Genomic DNA, 12,387 nt, shown 5'->3' on the forward strand with positions numbered 1-12,387 from the left:
ATCACTCCTGTATCTTCTGCATTTGCATTTTTCCAGACTATACGGATCATTTATCCAAGAAATAGCCACATCTCGACTGTGGTTGTGTAAAAAAAAAGAAAAACAGGCTTAAAATAAGTTTTGCTGTATCGCCATGAAAGTTTCAGCTGCTTTTTTTCATATCGCCACAAAAACAAGAAGGAGAACATATGTAGTAAGCCCTGCTTTGTGGAAATTAATTTACTGCATGAAAATATTGTACAAAACCTTTTTTGCGCTCTATCTGAATCCACTACTGTAGATTCCACTGATTTTCAAGTAAAGTATGCACTTACAGCCGGTAAGAAACGACACGAAATCGATCGTTATCTGCTCAGATACACGAAAGCACAAGTAAATATTTATTATGACTGCTATCTACGAACATTTCAAGCCATACAGAGAAATGCTTATGAAACGTAAGAACCGTGAGCAATAGATAAACAAATTCCAGGTTGACAGATTATTTTAAACTATCCAGAAATGCTTCACAACAGCGAACACACTGGTGATACACCTGAAACTGGAGATAAGTAAAAAAAAAAAACAATCTAACCACACAATTTTCTGCTTCACTAACTGGGAGGGAGGTTGAGAGCAGGAGAATTTGAATTTTGCGTTCTTCATAGATTTAAAACAGGGAAATTTTCAGCAAATTCAACATATTCAGTTAGCTCAGAACAAGGATTTAAAGGAAGCACCCTATGAAATAGATGCTGTTGGGGTCTCTACACGAGAAGATAAAGTTAGGGGTGTAGATTACCAGTATGAGCGTATTCACGCTCAATTCCTTCTAATCGTCTTGGAAGACGACGTGGGAAAAGGCCCTCGAGTTCGAATTTTCCTACGAGACACCTTATAACGCCACCTTTGCGTACGCCTCGGTACCCTCAGGAGCCCATCAATTGTTTTCACTTCGACAGACTGGAGATTTCAAATCAAATTTCAATTTTTCATTCGAAATTCCACTGATTATTCTCAGCTCGCTCGCAGACGCCGTGAGTGTACAGGATTCTAAAGAGTTATGAGGTACCTCATAGGAAAATCCGAACTGAAAGACCATTTCCCACTCCATTTTCCATCGCGATTAAGGGGAATTGAGCGTCGTGAGGGCCCAACTCGTAATCTACATCACTAACCCTATCTTTTCGTGGAGAAATCCTACCTACGTCAGCTTTGTGGTATGGCTTCGAAAGGAAAAGAGCAGCGCATGCGCAGAACCTGAACTATTATCGCATGGAACGCACTTCATAGAAAGTAACTGTTATAGTCGGTATCAACTTTCCACAGGAAAAGCTAAGTAACAATCTGGTTTTATCCATGCGAAATTCTGTGTTCGTGTTCGTGTTTGTGAATGCGTCGATTAAGAATATTCTGTAGGGTTTATGACATGCTCCCTTACCGTAGAAAAACGGCCCGAAAGATGCGGCGCGTGCACAAGGCTGGCGCGCTCCAATTAAACCCGAGAAAATAGGGAACTAAAGTAACGTACCCTTTTTTACGGGCAATTAAAAAAAAAGGGAGGAACCCCTCTCTCCATAATCTTCGATCCAGGAGAATACTAAGGAAATATACCTGGGTCGTATCCATGGCAAAATGCGTATCACGAAATTGACGTAGTACAAGCCAGGAAAGTAAGTTTGGATTATGGATACGAATATTCATTGCTCTAATGCTTAGTAATATAGTCCATTAATTTTTCCGCTTGTAATACATTTGCTAAGTGGAAAATATAGTCAAAAATTTGTAACGCATTTGATTGAGCTACTAGCTTGAAATTCTAGCTGATTCCCAAATAAAAATGCGGGTAAGTCGTTGGCGAATTGGAAGCCAAAAGATTACTCGAAATTGAAGTCCAACGGAGAGCGAAAGTCATTTTCCGACGATATACCTATGGAGCAAGGAACCGAAATAAGAAAAAATGAGAAAAGAACTAACCTGCTCAAACATGGCATCTCCGGATTCATAGTAAGGATCTGGGACGATCTTATGCCCTTCCGGATCGTACTCACCAAGTAACCCAATCTTTGCTTTCCTTTCCGTCTGCTTCGCTAAGTCTTCAAGATCACTAAAAGAAAACGAATCACCTGGAAAGAAGACGGTATTACGGCACACATTACAGGAATTCTCATCGGATATACATAATAAAACAATGATACGAAAGATTTCTGGATTTGTTACCCATTTCGAAGAAAGGAATTCTTCATAAAAATTTCTGAATAATAACAATAATTAAATAAATGCATACAGATGACTCAAAGACTACAAAACTTAAAGATATGAAAATCTGGATAGAAAAACAAATGTTATAAAAAAACAATGAAGAATTTCAAAATCGCAGCAGAGCAATGCGTAGCAATACATCCGAGGAAGAGTTCTCTGGAAATGCTGAGAAAACGGTTAGCCAGAAATATTTCGAGGCTTTGAAGGTGATAACACGAGTAAGCTTTAAAAATGCACACTTATCGTAATTAATTCCAATTCTGGAATTGAGATTTCATTTAGAAAAAAAAACAATGAAAAAACGGGGTGTGAAAACAAAGTGTAAGAATATTTTTCTACTGTAATTCTTCAAAAAATTGAACAATCTAAATTCTGTTCACATTCTTTTCAACTACTCAGATTTTTAGACTAAGAAGAACAGTTTCGATATACTGCCAAGAATGAACAGGCAGAAATTGCACCACCTACAAGCGAAACATGGTATTAGCTAAGTCTTTTGAGAAATTCCTTTGAGATATTTCCAGATGTGGATATGATAAATTTTTTTGAGATATTCCTTCAATCGCACCTCTGAAAATACTTTTCGGGCTCTACAGAATCGTAAGAAGGTCAGGGCTCTTCCGCATGTGGTGTTCTTCACCACTAAAACCAAGTCCAATAAAATCAAGGTACGAAGCATTTCTTTTAAGCAACAGACTAACGGCTTCAAAACGCGACCCACAAGCAAATTCTTGATTTTTTTTTTCACTGTTCGGAACGCTACTGTAGGTGCACTATACGTATGTAGTACCGCTACGTTTCATCTCAATGAAACGCGTGAAGTTGCCGTAAAGCGTAAACTGAAAGTGTGAGGTTTGATGTGAATGAATGTGAAATGTCCGCTGAGGATCGAGAGGGATGGACGACCCTTGGTATAGTAGGGTCAAAACGACATGAAGCACGGAGGGTTGCGTAAGCGGCTGCGCTCGAAGCGGCGCGGTGGAGCGTAGGGATTGGGATCGGGTAAGGATCCTCGCTACCGCCACACATCTCTGCAGTTGGCTACGGTTCCACCTCGATTCCAACCGCTGTTTTCACCGCATCGCTTCGAGCGCAGCCGCTTACGCAACTGTCCGTGCTTCATGTCGTTTTCACCCAACAGCATAGCATATCCCTATAGCACCACTCATCGTTTCAGTTCGATATTGTTATACCTCGATCTTAACAGCTACCTAGACCGTGTAGTTTCGAGCCCATCCGCTTACGTAACTGCACTGAGCTCTCGTAGTTTTGATTCGACAACACTTCAGGCCAATAAATCATGAAGATGCATACCTAATATTGCTGTTGTCCATTCCAAAAATATAGTCAAATTCTCGTATATCAGCTGTGGTCGTCTAAAACTAGTTATTCTTTAATGTTTTACGGCTTTCTGTTAACGTTTTAATGAAACTAGTGATACGCTCACCACTCTTGCGCGGTGCTCGTAGTCAGTGATACCGAACTTTTTCAACGTACTCAGAGTTCGAGAATCTGGTGATTTTCCTTTGTGAAAGTCAATTATGGCGGCGCTATCTACGATCCATCTGAAATTCATCTCAACCCGATAGTTAAATTAAGACACAGATATTACAATTATTAGAATACATCGTCCACTCCCACAAGTCTTCAGAGATTCGCTGGATTCGAAATAGAACGTCACAAACTTACTGGTCACTGATTCCCCGTTTTTTGATTATGCTCAAGAAAACTGCTTCCGCGATTGGAGACCGACATATGTTACCTGAAAGAGAGTCTGATAAAGCAAAATAGTAGCCTATGAATGAAAAAAATAATCTTTTTGAATTTTCATAGCTCTTCTATCCCGCCTTTCCCGGAAACGTACCTGAAAATACCACCTCAAGCAATAATATTCGGGAGCAATTTGCAGCAAACGAAATTGTATGCTTCAGGTAAGTCGAGATAAAGTGCCAAAGTGGTCACAGTGGTGAGTATGATACTTCAAACACAGAGGTCACAGTTTTTTTTTCAATTTTATTTTTTTTGCTTCTGCAATTTTTTGTTCATCTAGAATCAGATATATCGATATAAAGATTGGTTGCCGTCGGCCCATCCTTTTTGCTTTTGAAAATAGCGAATGAAGAGCAACTGGTTTTTCCTCAAAAATTCGTTTCCTCACTTCTCTAAAATAGTTTTTTTTTCGCGAGCTAAACAAAATGAGCTAAAGATTTGGGGGATGTTTCGATAGAATAACCTCTTTATGCTTCGAATTAATCAGTCGAAAATTCAAATCATTAGAAGCGAGGAAAGCAAATTTCCAAAAAACAAAAAAAACTCGATCACTCTCAAGCCGACCTAACGAGTCGAGTTTTTCCGCTTTCCTATCCACGTCCTACTCACAATCACGTTCCTATTTCTACAAAAAACCCTAATAGAAACACTTATTAAAGTTGCTTGAGATAGTTACTGCATTCAAAATGAAATGAAAACAGCAATGACTTGGAAATGAGAAGAAAGTCCCATTTCCTCAATATATTCCTTTTCTCAATATATATTTCCTAACCAGACAAGCGTTCTGAGTCAGTGATTGATACAAGGATAATTTTGACTGAACATAAGGGATTCCAATGAATGGAAGTTTGAAATTTTGTATAGAACTGTAATGAGGCATGGTTTGTGTAGAATTGTATGGAGATACATGCTGTGTACGCTTAGCTTGACGTATTCAACGATTACTACATTAGAATACGTCATGACGATCCCTAGAACTCCGATTCATCCACTATGTACATAGTTCTCAGGATCGTCTTAATAAATGATTAATTAATCCTTCAGCTACGAGAAATAATTAAATACTTGCTGTGCAGATAATCCGTGGGAAAACACTTGAAACTTGTTGGAAAGTAACGCTAGGGATCGTAGTAGGGAGTACTACCAAGAAATAAGGACATTTATAAATGTGTACAACTTTTTTGATTCACTTTGTAGGGCCTAATCACCTAAATTGTTAGTAAGCAAATAAATATTTGGTGCTTTTCAGTTTTTTTTTTCATTTTTTCACGAAGATGGTGGACTCAGCATTCCCCAAACTCCTTCCTTGAACGTTTCCAAATTTTGGACACTTCATTTCGAGATTCTGATGTATGTTGTGACAAAATTGTGCTGCGTAACTGCAAAAATTAAAACGATGCTTCAACTCAGTGTTCAACACTTACACATTCAGACACTTCATTCGTTGTATCATTGTTTCATGTTGCTAGAATTACATGCAAACGATTGATGAGAAGTTTCTAGAGCTGTTATCCGGCCAGTTGCAACTTGCAATGTCTAAAATGTACGCAAATATCATGGATCGTGTGATTTAAAGGCGGCATACCACGAATCTGAGGTGGTGCGGATTTCAGGTGGAGTATTCGTGTACGGGAACGGCCTGGAAGATGCGGCGCGTGCAAAAGACTGTACTCCTTGTAGAAAATAGTGCGCCAGAACGCCCAAAGGCGTATCTTCCGGTCCGTTTTTTACAGCAATTAGGAAGAAATGGACGGAATCGCCCTCCTCTCCACAATCTACTATCCCTTATAAGAATACTCCACCTGAATCTGCATCACCTCAGATTCGTGGGGTGATGCCTTTAACTCTGAGATGGGTCAAATCTAATATTATTCACTGGATGAATCCCTGGTTGGAAGCCTATTTAAAGTCAACATATCACGAAATTGACCTAAAGCGGAAACTTGACGGAGAACATAGAGTTCGGGGTGTAGATTACGAAAATAAAACAAATAAATAATAAAAAAATAATATAATATAATACAATATATATAATATAGTATAAACACAATAAAATAATAATAACAAATAAATATAAATGTGGCCCTCTTGTATTTTCCCTCGTCCTCAAAAAGCGTTCGTTCCTACGAGGTGAGTTGGAACGTGCCACCGTTGTGCACGCGCCGCTTCCACGAGCTAGCGGTCAAAAATCAATAAGGTCTCCTCAGCAGCCTATTCAAGTGAAACCGATGAATCGCTGCCGAAGAACACGGACGTGTACGAGGGTGGAACATTCTGACGTACTTCGTAGGAACAAACTCCTTTTTTCAGGGCGATTAGCGGGATTGGGTGGGGCCACACTCATACGCCTAATCCACACCATAGAGTTTATATTCACCCATGGATACCACAACATCGTTAGTTTCGTGATATGCCGTCTTTAAACCCAAGAAGGCTTTTTTTCCTTTCCGTTTCTTTGTTTTTGTACTTCATTTCTCGATTTTGCGGACCTTTATGTTATAGAACTTTTTTCTTCGTAGAGAACCCACTTATCGATCACCATCACATCACACTATACATATGGTGACCGTAGTTCGTTCCCTTTTTTTATGAAGAAAAAATGAGTGAATTGGTCCATATGGGCGCAGTTTTCATTTGCTTACAAAGTACTCAGCAATAGTGAGCAACGGGAGCACATAACTCCAGGACAAACCCCAGGACTCAACTCAACGACAACTCCAGGACTAGATTTGAAGGCAGCGTATCACGAAATTGACGTAATGTGGAAAGTTCATAGAAAATATAGAGTTCGTAGCGTAAATTATAAATATAAGGGTGGTCCTCAATTCACCTCAAACGTGCTTAAAAAAAATGGCGCTTGTTCCTACGAGGTACGTTGGAACGCGCCCTTTGTACACGATCCAGTCCCCTTAGAAGCTTATTCATTGGTTTTAGTTGAATATGCTGCTGAGAAGATCTCATTGATCTTCGACCGCTCGCTCATAGATGCGGAGCGTGCGCGAGTGAGGAGTGTTTTAACGTTTCTCGTAGGAACAAAAACAGTTTCCCACGTAGTTTCTCAGGACGATTAGGGAGAGTTGAGCGAAGCTACACTCATATTCGTAATTTACACTCCGAATTCTATATTTTCCATGAAGTTTTCACATTACATCAATTTCGTGATACGCTGCCTTTAAAAAATAATGCCGGGTAGATAAACTACTAACCTAAGCATACGAAGAGGACGCTTCGTTTTCCTTGCATATTCAAATTGGAAAAAAGGGAAAGAATAAGCAGTCTATGTGATGAGCTGAAATATGAGAAAAAGTGAACATAGTCATTAGAAAGCTAATTGGTGTAAAGACACAGCAGTGGTGAAACAGCAACTAAAAGAAGTGGTGAATGAATAGAAAGCGATAGCAAGGGCAGCTTATAATCGAAGCACCTCAATTGAGGGATGAGGGAAAGCTGAGGAAAATTGAAAAAATAGATCACTAAACAGTACACACAGGCGTATTTTGGGATAAACGTACCTATGGGGTTACTCAACACTTATTTCTGGAAGTAAATAACTAAGTCTGTCGGCGTCCGAGGGCTTAAGCATTAGTCTTAGAGGATCTACGACATATAAGTTAAAGTAACTAAGAGAAAAAAAGTAAGATAGAGGGTCCAGTAATAAGGGAGCCACGAGTGCGCACCCCAACCCCCTCCTCCCGCCCCCAAACACACCCAAATCTTTAAAAGGACGAGGTGAACACCCACATTTCCCCCGTATTTTTCACATCTCAATCCAAAAACGTTTATCTAGGAATTAAAATGTTTCACTTTCAATGGACCTCGGTATAGTAAGATGTCATATTGATTTTTCAAGAGCTCCTACACGGGGTTGTTAATTGGATCTATTGGCTAAGGTTTATTTGCAGGAACGTTAGCTAATAAGATCAATCAACAACTTTGTGTACAGCTCATAAAAAAATCAATAGTCTAGGAATTGTTTCCTCTCAGCGCAACAACAAATATTCGCATAAGAATTTGTGAATAGACGAAGAAGACTAGGATAAAATCTGCGATTGAAGAAAAGCCAGGAATAATAGATAGATAGAATGAAGAAGAACGGGTTAATTACACACAAGCTTCGCATTTACATTCTTCATTTTACCTATGGTAATACTTCTTTGGACGGATTTGTTTCATTTTACCAAGTCCATTGGAGATTTACGCGGTTTCTGGTTTGTTCGAGAATTGGAATTGATCAGTGGCAACACGTTGTCTTCTTACAAATGAAAATTTCTAACCATTCCTTAACATGCTGGAGTGTGCCCAAAATAGATATAGCCAGAGGGTAGCATCGCTACCGATATCTGGATATTGAGAAGAATATCAGGATAGAAAGATAAGAACTACTACTGGTCAGCGGAGAGAAAACAGAAGGAAAAAGTTCAAAAGAGAAGAGTGGAAATGCTTCCGCATTGATTACGTAGTAGCAAATTTCTTGGATAACAGAAAGAACAAGAATGGAACAAAAAACCTAAACAAACACCACTAACCAAGTATTTCGTAGGTTGGATACGCAAAATCCCACCACTTAAATTTTGCGTGTCTTGGGAAGACCATTCTGTGTAGGTGCACAGGGTCTCACTAACTTCGCGACATGTCGGGACGGTACTATATAGGATCTTGAAAATTGGACTTCTATGTTCATCTTATAGTCTCGTGTTTTCTATATCTTTGTATAGTTCAATCTAGCATTAAAAGTGCTTGAAGGCATCACCCCACGAATCTGGAGTGGACGAATTTCCGGTGGAGTATTGGTATAAGGGATTGCAAATTATTGAGAGAAGGGTGATTCCGCTTATTTCTTCTTAATTGCCGTAGAAAAGGGCCCGGAAGATACGGCTTCGAGCGTTCCGGCGCACTACTCTCCAGAAGGAGTTCGGTTTGAGCGCGCCAGCCTTGTGCGGCGCCGCATCTTCTGGGCCGTTTTTTACGGCAATTAGGAAGAAATGGACGGAATCATTACCCTCTCCATAATCTACTATCTTGTATACGAATACTCCACCTGAAATCCGTACCACCCCAGATTCGTGGGGTGATGCCTTTATTTTGATGGAAAGGAAGGTCGCTAGGATCACCTTCAGCATAATTTCGGCCTAGAACACGAAAATAACATCAGAACATCGTGGAAAATGAAACCGCACCCAGTTTTCGCCACAACAAATTAACGGAAGAACTCCAGTTCTCATTCACTCCACTTCTAGAGTTGAGATTTAGGTCAATCACCACTTTTTGTGACGCTCTGTTGGCATGAAAAAGTGTTTAATATACCGGATAATACACAATAGATGAAGATAAGCTGCAGCACCTCACGAAAAACGCTCCATGTCACCGATGATCGTCGTTTTTCTTCCGGATAGGTCCAACACGTCAAGTAAAGTGTCTTTTGCAACGCAGCCCATACGCATTATACATGACGCTTACATAGGAGTGAGCTGCTGAACTGGTATCCCCACAGAATTCGTTTTCCCTGTGGATAATGCATGGATGTTGTGGTGTGTTCTTTAGTATTTTATACATATCCATATCTTGATTTTTCAATGTTTTTTCCTCCTACGAAGGTAGCCAGATCAACATCCTCTGGACTACTCGCTCATACGTTTTTAATCGTAGCAAATTTTGGGCACTTCCTTATTTCTAGATTGTAAGACATGCTTGACGTCATCGTATAGCTTTATTTGCAGTGATGATAACCTCCTGCCGGAATTTGCTCGGCGGAATAGCTCGACTTGCCGAGCAATCGTCTAGAAACATAGCCCGCATACCTCATTATGAATATCATATCAGGTTTAGCCCAAAGGATGGAAGGAAACGACCATCTCAGGATGTACTTGATAGGTTGGTTTACGTTTAAATTGTATGGAATTTCTTCTGGCGATGTTTTGAGAAAAATGTTTCTCAGTAGGATCGTTCTGCCGTTATAATATTGTTGGCGATAACAACCAACATTGGTTATTGTCGCGTCAAAATGAATCTGGGCGCAGAAGCGGAGGCGGCACGGTGGAGCTGGGATGGATGGATGGGACCACAGCGAACTGCAGTGCTGAGTGGTACTAGCAAGGGTCTCGATTCTAACCGCTACACTCCTCCGCGTCGGTCCCGCTTGGTTCACAACCACTGGCTCCGTTGCACCGCTTTGAGCGCAGGCGCTTACGCAACTGCACCTGTAGTATTGTCTTTTTATACCAGTAAGATCTCTACTAGGTCTTTCATCAGTATGAACTACAGTAGATTGCAGCAGTTCTGTCTGAACTACAATAGGCAGTAGTGTGTTTGCGATAGTAGAATCTTCTGGAGGCATAAGATAGCTCAAAATCATACTAAAGACACCTGCTTTTGGGCCCACATCTCGATCTTCTGTAAGTCTTTGTCCTTCGGGAAATTCAACTGTAAATTCCGATTTTTGCTTAGAGAAAGGGGTTGTCGAAAGTCTCCAGAATCGCTATAGAAGTGCGGGCTTTCTTTGCAGTTTGAAAACGCCGTTAAATTAACAAGAAAATTTAGAAAAAAAAAACGTTTTCAAATTCTCCGCGCAAGCTTTTGTTTATTACAGATTCAAACGACTTGGCAACGGTATGTGGATACGAGCGCATCGTGGTAAAAATAAGTTGAGGTATATGAAGGACGATAAGTTTTTGGAGACAAGTCTTTACTATGAGACGTGTACAAAAGTAAGTCTTCATTGTTGGTATATCAATTTATTTCTGTTAAAAACGCTGCTGACTATCTAGAACTCAAAAGTAGCTTCTTTTATTTTTTTTATCTACTTTTTTTTCGCAATGCAGCTGTTTCCAATCCATTTGATCGTGTCTCTTTGCTTCTCAAAAGTTCTCTCTTAAAGGAGGAGTGTGAAATGCTGGACAAGATGATGACACCGTACTGGTTGCGTCGTCATCACTATCCTAACGATCCATACGCAGCTTACCATGTAAGACATGGTATAGACGCTCCAAGGGTTGATGACAAGGGCAAAATGTTGCGAGAACGTGAAAAGGTACGCATTCTGTTTTGTATGTATTATTAGCTTTGTCGGTTATTCTGTATGGAGTTTTATGCTCAAACTTCAGGTGAACTTGTTCTGTTAGCATTTTCTTATCTTTTTTCTTTGTAGTTTGACATAGGAACGATGTAAAACATAATTTACATCGTTTCTAATTTCTTCTAATTAAGGGTGCTGAGAGTATATGTACTTAGACCTTTAATTCAAAAGTAAGTGACTCGACATCCCTCATTTATGAGCTGAGCTAGGTAGATGAAGTTAGATAGTGTTTTCATACAAAACGGGCGTAATGATATACTTTTTTTGTTCATTTTATCATTGTAATGTAAGAAACAGTAGCATCCAGTAGTTCTGCTTTTGACAAACCAAATGATGCAGAAGTTTGTGTTTTTTTCGTAGTCTACCATTAAAATCGATGCCTTCTCAATCCTTCTCCAATCCTCTTTCCTATCCTCTTGGAGTGAATATCCGAGATTCATCGTGGTACAAATCATTTCTAGTCTTGTTTGAGTACGTGTAGTGGGATGCTGCGTTCTTTTGTCTTTCTAGAGAGTCTGTTTTAAGGAGTTATGTAAGTAATTTTTTAAGATCCTTCTTGACGACACCACCGCTGATCGGTACTTCCGCGACCGGTAGATAACAATTGTTAGGCTGTTGTGGTCTATTTTACGAATATCCATCATGTAAGTGTTCACGCGTCAGTTTACGAAAGCTTATAAGTTCACGAAAAATGTGGTTACTATGTATTTCAGATATCCTTTAACGAGAATCGTTGTTCTTTCAAGCATTGTGGGTGCTTTGCACAAGCAATTATAGAGTGGATCAGCAAGAAAAATCTGTACAGGACAACTTCACGATACCAATACAAGTGCTCCTCAGATATCATGTTGATACATAACTTTAATAAAAAAATTAATTATGTTTGAAGAAACTTGCTTGAGAAGCTTGGGAGTGCTTTTAAAACAGTTCGGAATGTGGCGCCGTAGTGTCGTGGATATTTGGACAAAACCTATGAAGTTCACAATTCAACTCTACAATGCCAGGATTCAAAGAAAGTCGCACTTGGGACTTGTTTACTATGTATTTTTAGAAAGGCAGTTAATTTGATGCATTTCACACGTATGAGCGTGAGTGCTCAGTTTTGTTAATAATCCAAGCAAGGATTTAAATAGTAGTTCTGTGTGACTTCTTCCGCCAACGTTGTAAATTATTACGCGATAGAACGTGGGCGACTCCGCCCTTGTTCAACGTCCACAATCCACCTAAATATAACTCAAATAAGCAGCAGAACCTCCATAATATGCACAATCGCGAATGTGTTGCGAATTGGAATCGTTCTATTT

At 39.7% G+C, this 12,387-nt stretch overlaps 2 protein-coding genes across 4 annotated transcripts; one reads left to right on the top strand and one right to left on the bottom strand.

The window, feature by feature from the left end:
• Nucleotides 1-481: 481 nt before the first annotated feature.
• RB195_000398 (uncharacterized protein) lies at nucleotides 482-8,643 on the bottom strand (the record flags this gene model as incomplete). Of its 2 annotated transcripts, XM_064196720.1 has the most annotated exons (8): nucleotides 482-535; nucleotides 1,957-2,086; nucleotides 3,556-3,617; nucleotides 3,689-3,806; nucleotides 3,931-4,003; nucleotides 7,218-7,300; nucleotides 8,538-8,574; nucleotides 8,634-8,643. In XM_064196720.1, the coding sequence occupies 8 exons, from the start codon at nucleotides 8,641-8,643 to the stop codon at nucleotides 482-484; spliced, it is 567 nt and encodes a 188-aa protein (XP_064052600.1). The 2 variants fall into 2 exon arrangements, with proteins under 2 accessions (XP_064052600.1, XP_064052601.1); XM_064196719.1 differs by lacking the exons at nucleotides 7,218-7,300; nucleotides 8,538-8,574; nucleotides 8,634-8,643 and adding an exon at nucleotides 5,436-5,439.
• Nucleotides 8,644-9,523: 880 nt separating this feature from the next.
• Nucleotides 9,524-11,860, top strand: RB195_000399 (uncharacterized protein; the record flags this gene model as incomplete). 2 transcript variants are annotated; one of them, XM_064196722.1, is made up of 7 exons in its annotated part: nucleotides 9,524-9,539; nucleotides 9,729-9,882; nucleotides 10,598-10,715; nucleotides 10,886-11,038; nucleotides 11,633-11,661; nucleotides 11,695-11,727; nucleotides 11,797-11,860. In XM_064196722.1, the coding sequence occupies 7 exons, from the start codon at nucleotides 9,524-9,526 to the stop codon at nucleotides 11,858-11,860; spliced, it is 567 nt and encodes a 188-aa protein (XP_064052602.1). The 2 variants fall into 2 exon arrangements, with proteins under 2 accessions (XP_064052602.1, XP_064052603.1); XM_064196721.1 differs by lacking the exons at nucleotides 11,695-11,727; nucleotides 11,797-11,860 and having other exon boundaries at nucleotides 11,633-11,680.
• Between the last annotated feature and the right edge of the window lie 527 nt (nucleotides 11,861-12,387).

The sequence above is a fragment of the Necator americanus genome, chromosome IV (assembly GCF_031761385.1).
Source record: "Necator americanus strain Aroian chromosome IV, whole genome shotgun sequence".
Taxonomy (NCBI): domain Eukaryota; kingdom Metazoa; phylum Nematoda; class Chromadorea; order Rhabditida; family Ancylostomatidae; genus Necator; species Necator americanus.